Source organism: Lepisosteus platostomus, chromosome 12 (assembly GCF_059453375.1).
Source record: "Lepisosteus platostomus isolate fLepPlt1 chromosome 12, fLepPlt1.hap1, whole genome shotgun sequence".
NCBI classification, from domain to species: Eukaryota; Metazoa; Chordata; class Actinopteri; order Semionotiformes; family Lepisosteidae; genus Lepisosteus; species Lepisosteus platostomus.
The window spans coordinates 16931790-16949732 of NC_142622.1; the positions used below are offsets into that span (position 1 = coordinate 16931790).

A 17943-nucleotide genomic window follows, 5' to 3' on the forward strand; every position below is an offset into this window, starting at 1 on the left:
ATGAAATCGGTATACAATACAATGTTCAACAGGACAGGATTCCAGCCTGCTGGGGTCATTTGCATGATGAGGTATGTGTTTTGCAAATGCATAGCAATATTAACCTCATGACAAATACAATTAAAACGATGTCTTAAAGGAGACAGCTGTCACAAAAAATTATAATGATACAACATCATATATGTAACAATAAGGATAATACAACTACAAGAAAGCACAGAATCATAAGTAACACCAGGAATACACAATTTCAGAACATTTGTTAATTAATAGTTGAAGATCATTCATCTACAGAACATTCGCATTTCAATTAGCTGAAAGCCTGGGTACCTATCATCTTGTCAGTGGCAGGTCTAACTTAGAAAAACAGCCTCTGAACTTACTTAACAGGAAGCCTTTGCCAGGAAGTCATGTTCTCTTTGTTTTTCATTTTAAATGAGACGCAGAAGAATTAAGGACACCAGAGGTGGGGCGGGGAGGAGAGGCAGACACAAAGTTACTCATCTGCCTGCACTTCCTGTGTCGCTATCTCTCTAAATAATTACTCCCTGTCATTTTTTCCCTGCATACTGTATATGGCTGCCCAGCTGTGAGCTGTATATACTGCAGCCTTCCAGTCTTCCACCTCAAGCTGACCTTATTTAGAAGATGAATTTCCCCCTGCACTGCTAACAAAAACCGTGCTTTGAAACATTGGTTTTGCTCCTTTGCATTGTAGAAGGGAGCAGCTATTGCTACAGATTCTTGTTATTTCACTTCCTACTGGTAAAAGTCTTGCACCCTGTTTCCACTGATATTTATATTGCTGCCTGCTGTTTGTGAACAGCAGCCCTGAGGAAATGTGATATTCTAGCTCCCAGGAATTGTGTTCCATGTGTTCGTCTCATGATAGAAACTTTTCCACATCTAAGTTAATAGCCTGTTTGTGAAAGTAGACCGTTGCAGGCACAATGCAGTGTTTCTACAAATCAACAAGTCTTGTCGTAAGCTTGGCTTAGTGAACCGAGCACTTACAAATCACATCTTGTACGGTATTTTTCAAAAACCAGTGGTGGAAGGAGAAGAAACCGAACTAGATATCTGGTAACCTGTTATTGAAATACATGTAAATCCTATGAGTTATTTGTATCCAGTGTTTCGTTTCGTATTACTTTTCTCCACATTAAAGGAATTGTTGATACTTCTTCAGACTGTGAATAATAAAGGGTTACAGTATATCTGAAGTATTATTTTTGTCTGTTGTGAAAGCAAGGAAAGAGGTGTTCAAATAATCAAAGAATTTGGTCTTATTAGAATTAGGCATGTTACAGAATTGGTGGCCCTAAAGTACATGTTTGAAACTTAAGGGGAAGTACATCTGAAACAGAATGAAAGGCACCTCCTTACAGAAAGAGTTGTGGGTGTCTGGAACAAGCTACAGTACTCAGTCGTGTTATCAAAGATGATATCTTGGCTTTCAAGAAAAAGACGAATGAGATACTCAGATTAATTACAACAATCAATTCCTATTAGCACTCAAGAGTTAGATGGATCTAGAAGGACATTTGTCATTTCTGTCTTATTTTTTTCAGCCTCTTAGGAGTTCTAATTCCTACTGAATACTTAAGCTACAGCATATGCCTATTAATTCTGTCTAGAGTGAAAGTGTACATGCGTTTTAGGCAACGGAGGTTAATTTGGAGAATATATTTTTCATAAAGGACTCCCTGTTGGACTGTGCTGTCCTGAATTTCTTTAAGATGGATGAAAACTGGAAAATAAAACTAGAGTTTAACTTTTCCAAGGGCGATACACTGTTTCTGTGCCTAATGCAATCAGCTGCGCTTTCTTCAAATGTGAAGAGGTTTTAAGTTACACCAGGCAAGTCTGAATAGAGTATACAAACTCCAACATTATTTTTAAACAGCAAAAACTTTAAAAAACTGTAACTTTTACTCGGCATTAAAAAATGTACACAAAGTTACATTCAGTGATGAGTGCAATGAAATGTAGAGGATATCTAACGTTTTACAGTAACATGAGATAATTATATAACCTTCTGCCTCTCTTACACTTGTAAGAAATAAAGTAATTGGTTTTCATTTGTGATTTTTTATAATCTTAACATTGTTTTCATCTACTGTATATGAAAATGTACCAGAGTAAACAAATGTTGTTAATTATTTTCTAAAACTACTTTAAACATCTACGTGTACAGTTTTAATTAAGATTTAAGTATAGTTAGTTTTAGGTACAGTTTTAAGTTTCTCCACTGTGATTTCAATATGCTTATTTAACCAGTTTTACATGTATGATTTTTCCAGGTAAGAGATCATATATTAATTTAATGAAAGAAAGCACTGGTGTTTCTGAACTATTACAAAATCCTGTCTCACTCACCCTCTTTTTTCCGGTATCTTCCGAAGAGCACTGCAATTACTATTAAGGCCAGGATCAGAAGGAACAACAGCAAAAAACAGCCCAGCAGAGGAAAGGACAGAACGAAACCTGTGCTTTCATCTTCATTACTTGCTGTGGTCACAGGCCCTGAAACAGAAAATAACGTGCATTAATAAAATAACAAAGCGATTTGAAAAAAGATGCTTTCACTGGATTTAGCTATCACCAACTCATCACAGGGTTATTAAAAGAGATTTGCCTCTTTTTTCAGGTCTATTCAATTACAAATTATCTATACAAATTTTTAAAGGAAACATTTTAAATAACACCTGGAACGCTTACTTTCTACATATTTATGGGTGAAATATCAGCATGATATTTAACATCAGTTAAAAGTCAGCAAAAGCTAAATTATGCTAATTTCATACTGTACATATTCACCCCTTTGTATGGCAAGCTTACATTAATTAAGGTGCACACAATTACTATAAGTATTTTAGATCTTTCATATTTTTTTATTGGGGGTTTTAATACTAATTCTTTGTTGGAAAAAAGCTTAAAATGTGGATTAAATAATTTCAGATGTGGATTAAAGGTACAAAATATACAATGTACAAAATACATACACATCATTATTCATGTTGAGGATTGTGGACAATTGTGGAACACGCCATGAATACATGTGATACATTTCAAGTACATGCAAAATTACAATATTAATCAAAAGGAAATCATAAGATTGCAATCTACAAATAAATGCAAAAGAAAAGGACTTTTATGTTGTACACATGAGGTGTAAATGATTAAAAACCAGGCTGAAGTGCTCTATGTTTAATATTTTAAACCTTTCTTTAACATAGAAAGTTATTTTCTTTGTCTAATTGTATAAAAAGGGCGTAATAGAGATTCTGTTAATGACCAATTTACTATGCATCAATGCATAGTTAATGTACAATGTTAAAAAAACATACTTGGATACAGTTGTGATTATGCTAATCCTAACTTCCTTACTACTGAATATCTACAGATGTTTTATTAACATCCTTCATCAGAAGATCAATTTATAATGGATGATTAATAAAATATCTATTAAACCTTCATTTATATAAATTAATCTAAATATGACTAAGAAATCAAGTTATTTCACTATAGTGTCTAATTACAACACATTGGAATTACTGAAACCTTTACCTGTTGTATAATTGTTGGTAGGTGCCGGTGTTGTAATATTTGGGAAACCAAGTGATCCTGCAGAAGATAAAAAAAGAGGCCATCAAACAGTGACAGACAATAGACCCCTTATTACACTGAAACTGGCCTTAAACACATGTGAAGAAGAGATTTAAGTTCTGTAAAGAGGCAAACTGCAGATCATTTTTACTAACTGCATCTTTGAATATGTGCAACATATCTTTCAGAACACTTGTCACACGTGTCTTGTCTCCTAGTCCAATGTCTTTCATTTACAATAGATTTGTTTGCCTTTTCTCACAATCATAGGCACAGCACGTATGACATGCACCATGTGATGAAAGGAAGAGACAAGACAATCTGTTCTTCCCTATCATAATCCCTAAATCGAAAAAATATCTCTGCATCCCTGAAAAAGGTAACTTTCTCCTCTTGGAAAATATACTGCATGAAGGAGTGACACTGGCTGCTTTAGACCAAATTCACTTAAAATGTGATTGTAAGTTTTTAAAGTGTGATGGCAACTTTATGTGTTTTTCCTTTATTAGGACGGCTGTAAATCAAAGGATGGTGTGAATTACTTGACAAATACATTTAGAATGCTTGAAAATGTATTATTTTGTTGCTCTGAACACGGTTGATTTCTTCTTTCAATTAAGCAATGTTTAAAAGCAAAAAGTACAGTGAGATTAGGGAGTTTGTTGGTAGATCTTTTTCAATCATGTCACTAATTTATGAATGTATTTGTATTCCTGAATGGTTAAATGATCCTTTGCCATTCCAAAGCCGCATGACTCATTGGGCCAGGGCTTATCCTGGCTTCTGTAATGTGATTCCCCCACCCCGGATGAGACACCAGTCCATCACAGAGATTACCCCTCAGTGGTCACTGTTACATCTGTATAGAAATGGTTGGACAGGAGCAACTGGGGTAAAGCACCTCTCTTAATGTACAACAGCAGCAGTGTCTGCAGCAGGGGGTCTAACAACTCACACTACACTGCCACCAGGTGAGCCTTATTAACGATTAATTGCGTAGTTATGAACTGAGGTCACATATGTCGTCGTTTTGCAAGTGTGCCTGCAGCCATATATGTGCAACTGGAGGGGAGGAGATAGCAGTATATCACACATCTGCTTATATGTTTCAGATGATCTGACTGTTGTCACAGTTAGACATACCTGTAAATGGTGAATTTAGTGAACATTAGCAAATGTCACATTACTCAGTAAAGCTTCCTTTAGAAAACAGCAACTTCCATCTAATATTGAAAGACAAAGACTCCTTCAATGTTTTAGGAAGTGGTTGTGACAAGACTAAGCAGTATCAACAAGTGGGAGTCTGGGTCCATTGGTGGGTTAAATTAATGTTTTTTCGTATGGGAATCAGCTCTTACAAAAGTAAAGATAGTCCACACCCCCTGCATTTCAGCCCTTCAATAAAAGTCTCTATTTTTCTCCCACCCAGCATAGGCTAATTCATTAGTCCTGATCCTTGGGGAATCTTGAACCAATTGGTTTTCGATCGAGCTGAGCTGCTGATCTCTGGAGATAATTGATGCCTTTGATTGTCCTGCTACCTTGTTTCCATTTTTTTTTGGCTGGTTCTGAACTCAGTTCAAAAGTCCCCAGCTTCAAGTGTATTGTTCCAGTTTGGCATCTAAATTGCATTAAACCTGAAGACCCTAAAGCAATTTGGGAAACATGCCCCAGATAGACAACTGAAATGAATTAGCTTGTGCTAAAGCTTATGCTCGGCTGGAATAAGCATCCGAAAAGACAGGGGACCTCCAGGATCAGGGCTGGGAACCCCTGGGCTGACTGCCTGATTGATTGTGCACTGAGAACACCATGCATCCACATTCTTATCAACGGGAGCCCTGCACTCCAGCCTGGCTACAGTTAGTTTAAGATGGGGTAATAGTCCTGCTGTTGGACAGGCCCATTCAAGTTAGTTGGATTGGTCACCTTTTGACATAGACTCCAAACTTTGATAAATCAGAGGTCACAATTTTAGTGCCAGAGGATCAGAAGGATTCTGATTTTCCTACTGCCTCAGTCATTAAAGACCTAACTGAACTCATTATTTGCTTAACGAAGTTGAAGCCTTACTTGTTCTTAAAATGCTGGAGATTTAAAAGAGACCTATAAAACTGCTGGACAATGGCTCTTGAGGACCAGAGTTGGCCTCCCCTACCATAAGTTACTGTTCAATTAAGTAATCTTAATTACTTGACTGATTACAATAAAATAGGTCACGTGTTTAGAAACTTATGATTTATTGATGACCTTTGAAACCTGTTGGACTAGGGAACCCCAAAAATAAGGACTGATACTGTGTGTCTTGGAAGAATTCAACCATCTGCAGGTGTCTTTTATCACCATTTTTGTTAGGTTGTATGTGGGTTTGGAAGTATAACAGAGGTGTCTTGTTAATTTGTAACCTCTACTTAGTGAGTGACAGGAATTTTCTCAACCCAACCTCCTATTAGTAAAATACTTCAATTCAAGCTACGTTTATGGCCATTTGATGAATAATGTTTGGAAACTGTCTAAAATGTAGTTTAGAATTATAGAGTTTTAAAATTAATTATGCAAATTGAAGATACAGCAGTTCAACATAGATAATACAGTTTGGAATTTTAAATAAATCTTCATATTTGAGAACCTAAATGATTTTTAGATTTTCTACCAGTCAAGAATATTTTGTTGATTTTGTTTCATGTTGGAAATGTTAGTGTGAATTGTATTTCTTCGTATTAAATAATTACTGCAGGTGATGGGAAAACATTTCATTTCTAAAATATATAACCACATTTTCTATGTTATATTCAGCACATGAATTATTTTGTGCACAAATACATTTTTTGGAAAGATGAGGTTCTTAGTAATCGCCAGAGGTCAGACATTCATTTTTCAACAATACATGCGATATTTTGAATTTTGTATTCTTTTTACATTCGCAAAGGAATCTTACTTTCAAGCAAGCAGGAGGTACCAAATGCTGAAGTTTCCACACAGCACTGAAACAAATGCCACACTTACCTTGACAAATGAGCCCTGCAGCATTGGAGTCTGTGCAGGTATATACGTGATTGATGAGCTCCGTGCAGTCCCACAGTTCGATGTGTTTTTTTTTGCAGTAGTAAAAAAACTTTAAGGCACTCTCGTGTGTAAAGGGTGGATTAATTATGTACTCCTGAGGGGGGCCACAGCCTAGCAGGGCACAGACCATGCCTGCCTCCTGCTTGTCCCACCCATTGTCACACACTGTTCCCCAGCTCCCATTCCGGTGGATCTCCACTCGCCCTGAACAGCGGTCTAACCCGCCGGTCAACCGCACGGCCTTGTGCTCTGGGGAAGAGGCAGAAAACCACATCAGAACTCACACAGCGCATCCTCTACCGCCTCCACAGACACAAGGGACATCTGTCTGTGTGTATCGTAGATGTAAGTACTATGAAAAGACATTGGCACAGGATATTTGCTAAAGAGCAAATAGACATATACCTAGAAGTATAGTGTTTTACTGTACACAATAATGCATTTCTAAAATGTTTTCAGTAAAGCAACTTATTACTCACTGTTTAACCCTTTTACAAGTTGCAATTCAACAGCTTTCAATGCAGAGTGCAGGGGTCAAATGGGAGGTTACATGGTTCAGGCTCCTAAACATCAGCTGTTTGTACCTGAGCACACAACTCCAGCATCTTCTTTGTGCCCACAGTCCCCACTGAGCTTTTGTAAAGGACACCTCCATAGATTGGGCTCCGTGCCGGTGCAGTTGACGTCGTCCAGTAACACTGGTCCCAGCCCCTTTCCGAAGGGAATGGCATTGTGTGTCACCTCCACAGCGAATCCGCAGCCCAGCTGGGCGCACACCACATGCCCATCTTGGATGTCCCACTCGTCATCGCACACTGTTCCCCACTGTCCCTCCTCCCACACCTCTACTCTCCCAGCACAGCGCTCGGAGCCTCCCGCCAATCGCACGGCCTGGTGTCCTGAGTGACAAGCAAAAAGACCAGTAAGAGAACAGCAGTGTGTCATAACCTATAGCTCTCTGGAGCCCTTGTTCAAACTCGGTCGTATAGTAGAATTACTGGTGCCTATTTGAAGATTATTTCAAGAAATGTACACTTTAACTAAGAAATGTGATCTCTTCTCAGATTATCGGCTAGAACTCTGGGATTTGGGGAGAGCTGTAGTATGTCTACATGTCAGATGCTAAAAGCCTAAAATTAGAAAAAATTAAATAGGGTCAAAATATTTGCGTTGTGCTACATACATTTACAGGCTGGTTTTCCTCCAGCTGCAGTCATATGCAATGCAGCCCCCAATTCCAGAATCTGTTTTGTGATTACTTTTATTCTTCTGCAAACTTGCTAACAAGCAAAGAATTACAGTATGTGGATGGAACATAGCATGTAGGGGGATCCTACATGTAGACCATTGCCTATTACCAGCAGAACCAAAAAGTCAAACTAATGATTATTGGGGTTACTGTTTTGAGCTCAAGTATGACTGTGAGAGTGAGGGCTGATTTGGACATCCATTTCTCTCGCAGGTTTGCCTCGATACAGGCCTGTAAGAATCATTACACTCATTATGGGTTGTGTTTAATCCTGCAATTGTGTCTCAGTCAACTTGCTGGTTAGTAAAAATCAATCCCTGTTGTAGCTCAGCAACATGTAATTAGAGTGTACGCTCTACAATGTGAAACATCAGCATTTTCCTACCACCTCATTAATGCAGGGAGGATATACAAACATTAAACATGCTACCTCTTTATATCTGAACAACCTTGTTCTAATAGAAATTCAGGACAATAGCCCTTCTGTTTAAATTATGGAATGCGGCAACAAAGGACATAAAAACTCTGATGTTACCACAAAAGATCTCTGTCACATTTGTAAAATTTCTTTCCCAAACATGTTTGCATTTCAGAACATCCAGGCTCTCAAAGATACATTCCATCTGGTATGAGGTGTTCTGGACTTCTCTGTTTTCTCCATCAGTGTATTGTGATGAATTATCATCCCGGTGAAAGTATTTTCCGCATCCCAGTTTTTTACAGATTCTGTTTGCAGGTTCATTACTGGATCCTGGAGTAAGTATTACTGGAATCCAAGTCCCATTGTGAAGAACCTCTAGAGTCCCAGAGCATGTCTTTGATAATTTAAATATAGAGATGAGGTGCTCAGCTGAATGGGAAAAAGCAGAGGAACAATTTACTTCCTAATACTTGTTTAGCAGTAATCGGACATAATATTCAGTCTGTATAACAATGTCATATTAGAAGTGCCAGTTACGCTACATTCCCACATCAAAGCAAATACAGTACATACGATTCCTTGAGGGGAAAGTCTTTCTTACTTTATCAACCTGTGGCACAACACCAGCACAAAGAAGAGCAGGCACAAACACATCAGTGTCTGGCAGTGTGACCTAATGAGTCCTGGAGGCCTGATGTGAAGCCATGAACAGCCCTAGTGAGCAGAGCACAGAAACATCAATGGAAGCAGTGACAGAAGATGATTCAAACCCTTTGTATTTTAACAAAGGCTGAAAAATCTTGGACTGTTTCTGCAACTTTGAGAAAATGGTGAGGATTTAAATATTGCAGAGGTGACTCATAATATGTGAAGAAGGTGACAGGTTTGTTTCATCAGCTAAAATTCCAGGTACAACAGCTTTCAAAATGTGTATGTTTTTCCACTCATACCTGGTTAGCAATGATGGATGTTATGTCTAATATCTAAAATCTTTTTAAAAAAACAAATATGATTTTTATGCATGATAACTCACTTTGAAGCCTGACCTAATGAGAATTCTTAGAAACTCAGGAAGACAACATCTAGTCAGCACTTTCATGGCAGAAAAAGGATATCAAAAGAAAACAACATTACTGTGACATTAGTGGACCAGTAAGTGGCTCTGTACTGTTTGAACAGAAATTTCAAACCAGTGCCTCAGTACTCGGCACCAAATAGTCAGTCTCCTTAAGATACTGTACTTGAAAATGATTTTCTGAAAATAACATTTTTGTGTGAAAACAAATACGTTTCTCTGTAACTGGATTGATTTAATTTGTTCTCTTAGCCACCTGTAGTACAGTACCATCGAATGTGATCTTTCACATTTTCCAAGTTCTTCCTGCATGTCACACAAGATACACACTGTTTCCTCATCTAACCAATAATACCAGTTACTGGGATGTGAAACCTCCTGCAAAACAGTCAAATAGATTATGGCAAATTCCACAGTATATTTATCAATGTTAAAAGAGTTATTTGGACACGACAAGTAGGGCAAATAAAAATAATATTACTAAACAAAACAGTTTTTGGGACAAGCCTTGTTTGGCCAGGAACTGACGGTCTGATGTTTGGCAGTTTGTAAAAAGTGTCTTCGAAGGATAGAAATATAAATAAAAAAACAACTCTTATTGTTTCTATTAACCTTTGTTGCTGTTATTGTCCAATAATCTAAGATGACAAAGACATCCTCTATACAGTACATGTAATTGAACACATTTGGGCAGTTTGCTCTTCCCAGTCTAGCCAGGCAGTGAGTACTTATTAGAGGATGGTACTGTGTGAGGTGAGACCTTCCATCTCCAGTGCCCAGAAGCTTCCTTTCGGTAATACAAAGATTCTTGCAACGGCAGAGTATCAAGATAGAATTTGAATTTGTTGCAGCTCACCACAGCTTCCTGTGACTCATTTCCTGCAAAAATGTCAAAACGTGCCATTGTCTGCAAACTACAGAGGACATGGGGTGAAAATGCTGTTTTTAGAAATTGAGCACTCCAAAGCTTCTGGTGGTTTGAAACCATAGAATACACTTGTCAGGCACACCGACAGGAGTAGTTATAGCAGGGGTGCCCAACTTTTTTTAATGTAAGATCTACTTTTTCATTTGCCAGTCCAGCACAATCTACCAATGTAAATTTGAAGTTCTGATATAGGAAAACAAACTGTGGGCACATCAGTACAATAACGATACCCATCACTAAAATTACAGCAAATAAAAGCAAGTGACTCCTGCTGCAGTGAACCAGTAATGTTCCCCATTTTAGAAAAAATAATATCCTACCTTAATGTGGGCATTGGCACTGAGAAGCTTACTTGAGAAAACTTGTAATTTTTTTTTGACACTGCTGATCATGTCGATGACATTTTTGTTTTGTCCTTGCTCGACATTCAGCTCATTCAGCCGTTCAGTCAAGTCTGTGAGGAATGCTAAGTCCAGAAGCAACTGGTCATCCTCTAATTGGGCATATTCACCATGTTTAGACCACTTGAGGAACTCTTTGATTTCAGGCAACAGCTGTCTGAACCTTGCCAAAAATGTTTGTTTTTGAAATCTCCAAGCAGCAAGTCAGCAGCCTCAACAAACACTTTTTTTTATTACTTCTCAATCCCTGAATGACTTTTTTGTGTTTAGCCAGGACGTGGTTCACACAGAACCCTGCGATGATTGCCGCTTTCCATCTTGTACAGTATTAGGCCTCGTGAAAACTGACTGCTGCTTTTCTGTAACTTACTTTTATCGGGAAAGTCCACATCATACGTTTTGTGTGCAGTTTTGAAATATTTGCTTCATCATTTTCACTCAAACATTACCACTATCCAATAGGCAATCAAACTTCTCAAATTGTTGGCGAATTTGTCACGGCCAGTCTGTTTCGCTCCACGATGCACTGTAGCGAATCCAGGGTTTGTGCAGCAATAACCAAGAGAATGTTCTTGGGTAGCACACACAACACTCTCTATTTACGGAGCTCCTATAGCCTTTTTTTCCAGTGTCAGCCAGCACTCCGGGAAGAGACTTTTACAACCCATTTAACAAGGGTTTAACACACACAAGGGCAGTAACCATCAAATGGACTGTTGGAAGGGTTCAAAAACTTGATTTCATATGTTCAAAGTTATCGTGTATTACCAAACAATAGACAAATATTACTCATATACTGGGGTATATAGTTGATAGATGCAGATGTAAAGTGTGGTCCAGCTGTACACATAGTTTGTCTCCTTAATTATCTCCTGTCATTAAGTATGTTGTTAATTCTGAAAGGAGGTAGAGAGTTTTGTGCACTTATTAAAAACTTTTCTCTCTTTGTGTAGAATGTGTTTGATGATTTGTCAAATGGAGTGCAAGAAAGTTTTGTCAATTTGATTTATTTATCTAAACGAGTGGAATTACCTCATTAATACCTAAATCATGTGGCCTTTTCCATGAATCATAAGTAGAAATGCTCCTTCGGGCTAAAGAGTGAAAACAATTGATGTGACTCAGACCAACATCTCTGTCTACAGTTTGGTTAAAGCATTGCATCACCTCAAAATGTGTCAGAACCCAGGCAGATTTAAAAAAAACAAAAACCAAGGACATTTTAAATTCACTTTTAAAGAACAAAAGATTAATATCTCAGAAGAATTAAAATACCATAACAGTCTCCATAGCCTTGAATGTATTAAGATCATGAACCCTTTGATGTATTTTATTTACTTTCTTTATCGCCTTTTCACAATCGGAAGTTCAATATTTAATAGTTTAGAATTGTAAATGTTTTATCCAACAGCGCCCTGCTCGGTGTCTTGTGTCTTAGTCCAAGGAAACGCATTATTGCTGAAGTAATTGTTTTATGAAATTAAACTGAAGCTATGCTCATAGTTTAACTTATTGTATAACCCACAAAACCAGAGAATGGCTCTAAGGGATTAGTAACTGCAAATAAGGTCATTTTTTTTAAACAAAACAAAATGAAAATGTTTTCAAGTCTATGCAGAATTACTTTATGTTAAATCATTACACAGAAAGCCATACAGTATACAGTATATTGTCCATTGGAAAGACTGTATTCTTAAATTTGAGAAATGGTATAGCTATATTCTTATCAAAATACAATGAAGAAACTTTTTAAAAACATTTTACTAACACAGTATACAGTATGGGAACCCAATATCTGCTCAGAAACTGTTCCTGTTGTTCACTTTAATGATCAGTATTCAAACTCCTCAAAGGCCACTGCTAGAGCCACTGAATGCGTTCACAATCAAGAGTGAAACATGAACCAGGTACAAGTGGAAACTGCATGGAAGTGAATTTAAAACTGGGAACTGGAGACACTTTTTTACCCAAAGGGTGGTGGGAGTCTGGAACAAGCTTCCCAGTCATGATTTTAAAACCCAAAACCCTATTTCTTTCAACAAGTGGCCGGATGATCCCTTAGGATACTGCCAAAAAATCAGACAAGCTAGATGGGACAGATGGCCTCCCCTTGTTTCCAATCATACTCGTCTGACTCAAGTTCCCAGCTTCTGCACTTCATGACTTGAGTGAGTGTTTGTGGGCTATAAGGAATGTCATCAGTGTGCATGTGGATGTTGTGATCATCAAGCAGGACTATTGTCAGGTAGTCACGGGTCAATAAAGCCCAGGATCTATGATGGGAGAAAGAGGCAACATTAAGCGTTAAACAGAAACATTTGCAAGAATCAAGCCCCTGTTTAATAAGGGTATGTCACTTTAATTTAATGAAAAGCAAACTTACTTTCGTTGGCAGTGTCTGTATGGTTAGCTGTCGCTTCGGATGTGTTGTTTTGAGGGTAGTATGAGTTATTTTGAAATGCTGCAAAAAGAAGAATAGAAGTATAAATATCAGGGCCCAGGAGTGTTCACATTATTGAAATTGTTAGATCTGCCATTGATACTCAGGCCTTTCTTTCTTTTTCAAAGCTCTGTTTTAACCCCCCCCCCAGAGAATAGGGGCCGTGTGGTGAACGTGATGGTTTGCCCCTAGTCTTCAGTGCAGAAATCAGTGGTTTCTCAATAGGAACGCTCAAACATCTGCTGTTTACTCTTGGCAAGACTTTTGCAAACAAAACTGTTTATTACTGATATATAGGCAATAAAGTAGAACATTTTTTCCCTTTTTTCAACCTTGAAGGGTGTAAGTCCAGGGTCATAGGGCACTAAAAATCATTTGCTGCTCAAAGGTTTATTCCTTATAAAGGATTCAAGCTATTTACATAACAGGGGGTCTCGTAGTTTTATATAAAAGGGTTTTAACAAGGTGGTCTGTCTGAGAAGATATAGTTAACTGAGTGTTACAATTAGAATATCTAAAGTATTTCTTCCTGTGCATCTTCATGCCTGTGTTATTTCTTTCTTTAGTCTTGTACACAAGCTTATAAAAATGCCCAGTGCTGGAAACTAATGAGTTAGAAGCCACATGTTTATCTAAATATACATCAGAATGAGAAGCGGTTGATAATGTGATTCCTGTCTTGTGCAACTTTCATTCTTTTTGCACAAAGCACGCCTCCACTTTGCTCTGTCTGCTCTGCTTTGTCTTCCCCTGAGATGACTTCTCAGAGGCTTAAAAGCGATGAGAAGTTATTATTCACTTCTGATGAAGAAAAAACTCCAGCTCCCGATATTTGTACGATTCAACCTTTTTGGAATAAACATAAAGGAAATCTTCATCTGGATTTGTGCGGCTTGAACAACCAACAAGAATACGCACAATTCATTATTTTCTAACTTTGGTACTGCTGCATTTCAATTCTTTGCAAATGCTTATGACAGACTTAGGTTAGGAAGCAGAAATCTACAGGTGAGACACGTTCTGAAAAACTGAAGACTTATTCATTACAACTAATGCACAAGCAATTCCAGTATACATCCATTGTCAGAAAGCTGCTTGTACCTGATAGATAACAGTTATAGCAACTCAGAGCTGATCCCAGAAACAAAGAGTCAAGATTTGATGACACTCTGGATAGTATGACAACCCATCATCCTATCACACACAGGGGCAATTTAGAGACTTGGCACTCTTTACAGAGGGAGGAAACCAGGTTTTCAGTGACATCCCACAGAAACACTTGGAAAACATGCAAACTCCACACAGAATTGTGGAGAGTGGAGAATACATGTTTTTCCATGCCCTGTGCAGAATCTAATCCCAAACTCAATGGCAATGAGGCATCAGTGATGACAGCCACACAACCACGCTTCCAAATCTAGTACAGACTCGTTTTTTGATCCATTCCTTGTTGCACAGAATGAAGATGCTTCTCAGAAGCCTTATATAGTGGGAACTGACAGCTGTCAGTCTGCCTGTGTATGTTCTAAACTGAAGTAGAAACAGAGAATCACTGAGCACTTGACAGGATACGTAATCTGGGACTCTCCTTCAGCTGGAAATCCCGACCAGACAAGGGAAGATGTCTCTCCCAGTTTCCCCTCTGAAAGCCAAGCCTCCAAGCCTTTAAGGGACCTACAGTACAGTATATTAAGAACACTTGTGCTTAGGTGTTTTAGAATATAAGGCCCCAAGTCCACAGCTATACAAAACAAGGATATAGCACTGAAACAAAATGGAACAGGACCCTGAGAAGAAATGGAACAGTAAAACACAGCACAGAGTATATGAAATGGTGCAAACAAGAGCCCAGACAAAGTGACACAATTACAACTTAGTCTGCTGCTAATTCTTTACTGATTCAAGAACCTTTACCTCATCATCTAATTAAGAACTTTTTTTTATCTTTTGTAAAGATAAAAAGACTGTGTAGATAGCACTGCATCCTCACAGTCCAAGGATCATGGATTCGATTCTGACCTCAGGGGCCTATCTGTGTGGAGATTGCATGTTCTACCCACCTTGTGCAATAGGCCCCAGTTTGCCAACTCCACAGTTTTCTGATGATGGATGGGAAGTAGAAATTCAGTATAAAGAGAACTCAATAGTTATAGTAATTGTCTCCATTGCCGTCCACAGATCCCTTAGAAATTGGTCAAGGATTAGTCTCTCTGCTGCCACATCATGTATTATTATTCTTCTTCCCCTGCTTTGACAAAGATGAGGCTTAAGAAGTACTGTGAACTGCATCGCTGCAAATGTATCTTATATACTGTATAGTGGTTAGCCTTTGCAATTTAAATTTCAATAATTGAGCAAAAAGGTTTCAAATTGTCCATTTTACAGGTGGAAAGACTTGTTTTATTAAGGCAATAAATTAAGCATGATTTATTTCTTGCAAAGGATGTGAAGTGCAAGGTGATATCACTAGGCGATGGGGAACCTCTTCAAGATGATATAATTCTACACGTCAGTGTGAGAAAAATACCAAAGGGAAATACAGAACTTAAGGGCTGAGATTAGAGAACCCACAGAAGAAAAGGGTTGGTTTCATTTATTTTCCACTGTGAACACAGTCCTTGTCTGCTCTTGAATCTCTTTGGCAGTGACGTTGAGATCACAAGGCAGACATAATATGAAAAACAGAAAAAATATTTATTATAAATCTCCATTGTAAAGAAATATCTAAGTGAACCACAGCCCTGTGTATGTAACTTTGGGAACAGCTCAGGAAACTAAGATTTCCAGGAGCACCAGGGAACCAAATTAGGAAAACTGATTAGTAGTAAGCAATCAGCAAAATAGGTCATCAAGAAGGTGGCCTCATTTCCGCTCTTGTTATCTAAGACGCTTAAAATCCGATCTTCTTCAGAATGAGAGCAGGCCAGTTATTCAGCACATCTAGCTCTTCTGAATACTAACAGCGAAACGATCGGAAGATCTCATTCGGCCATTTCTTGAAAGAAGCCAGGGAATCGACAATACTGTACGGCTTGGCAGCTTGTTAACACTCCCTCCACCCTCTCGCACTCAGTCCTAAGTCCACTTCTCAACACAATTACATTACTGTCCGGTGACACCCTTTGTTATTTGATCACTCTGCATCTTTTTGGGAAAAGTAGGCCCATTGGAAACTTTTTGGTCAGTTTTAAGTAAACATTTTACAGTTTCTGCCTCACAGATCTGGGGTCCTGGGCTCAATCTCAGGCAGGGATGTGGTGCTCACATGCTCAGATTTTCCCCAGGAGACGTAGGTTTCCTTTCAGCTCCCTAATGGGTTTTTATGTATCTGTTTCATGAGGAAAAGGATTGGATTATGAGTATAGGTTTCTGCAATAGGGGTTTTTAATACATTTGTTTATTTTCTGACTGGCTCTTCCAATTGAGGGTCACAGGGGAGCCATGGCATATCCCAGCATTTAATGGGATGCCAGTCCATTGCAGCTCACACATAGACACACAAACTGAAACCACAGCCAATTAACCTACTGTACCAGTGTCTTCAGACTGTAAGAAGAAACCAGAGCATCTGGAGGAAACCCACAAAAATATGGGGGGAACATACTGTACAAACTCCATGCAGATAGCACCCCAGGTCTGGAATTGAACCCAAGGACAATAGTAACCACTGTACCACCAAGCCGCATATCTCAGATTTCATTCACAAAAAGTCAGAAAGCAAACAAGGTTATTAGGCAATGACTAAATATTTTTAATCAAGCTAAACAACTTATCATTTGGTCTTGCTGTCTGTTATCGTTTCAAAGTAAAGAAAAACTGTGTTAGTGTTCAATAATATAAGAAACAACCAAAGCAATATGGATGATTTTTAAAATTATTTTAGATGAAGTACAGTATGCAACAGTAAGAATGCTGAGCTATTATCAAACAGCAAATCCATCAAATAAATAAAGATTTAGTTCCTCACAAATGAACAAATATGCTTTTTAACAAAAAAAAAACTTTCAAGGCAAGAAATAGACAAGAAAGTGTTTGCTATACTTCTGTAACATCTTTTGGTTATTTTGTACATGGGTATTTCGAAATAATCCATTTTTAAATCTGTTTCTTCACCCAAGACTAGAGTCACTTCATGCCTAAAGGACCCTTAATGGTATTATTATGTCATGCCTCAACAGACGTGAATCTTTTTCTGTTTTTAAATATTTAAAAAATGACAAAAATGCAAAGATGACTATGTTACTTTTTGAAAGTAACCACTGTACATTCAAGTCATGTTGTGGTTGTGTATTATAAATTGTTTTAATGAAATGTTTTGCAAATTATTTTTTTCCAAATAGGGCTTCAATCCTTTCTCCTAATGAGTCTGGCTGTAGGCGTTACAGATACCTGCCGAACCTAGGAATCTTTACTTATAATCTTCAGGATCAGGAGACTGTGAGCCCCAGGTTTGTTAAAAAATGAAAATTTATATTGGTTTAGAACTGGACATTTGTAAGGACATTTGCAGGACTCCTCTTAAACTACTTTAGTTGGCATTGCCTTCAAACAAGTGATTAAAACACACCAGCATTTCGATGTACCGATTAAAACAATGCAGTGTCAAAAAGCTACTTGGATTGTGCAAGGATGAACTCATTTATCTGAAAGCTGTTTTGTACCTGGCAACATGAAATTTAACTTTGCTGTCTCTAATTTTCCAGTAGGGACCCCTGGTAAACGGGACAGGAACAACAGGTTTTCAGTTTGTCTGT

The 17943-nt window shown here is 38.0% G+C and overlaps 1 protein-coding gene across 1 annotated transcript in view; it reads right to left on the bottom strand.

Moving 5' to 3' along the window:
• Positions 1-17943, bottom strand: part of LOC148651192 (T-cell differentiation antigen CD6) — a 34717-nt gene that overhangs the window by 9251 nt on the left and 7523 nt on the right. The window contains exons 2-7 of the mRNA XM_088601178.1: positions 13133-13210; positions 8460-8774; positions 7260-7574; positions 6616-6924; positions 3571-3627; positions 2380-2526 (exon numbers count right to left, since the gene is read on the bottom strand). Coding sequence (XP_088457304.1) covers positions 2380-2526; positions 3571-3627; positions 6616-6924; positions 7260-7574; positions 8460-8774; positions 13133-13210 — 1221 coding nt within the window. The remainder of the gene's footprint in view (positions 1-2379; positions 2527-3570; positions 3628-6615; positions 6925-7259; positions 7575-8459; positions 8775-13132; positions 13211-17943) is intronic.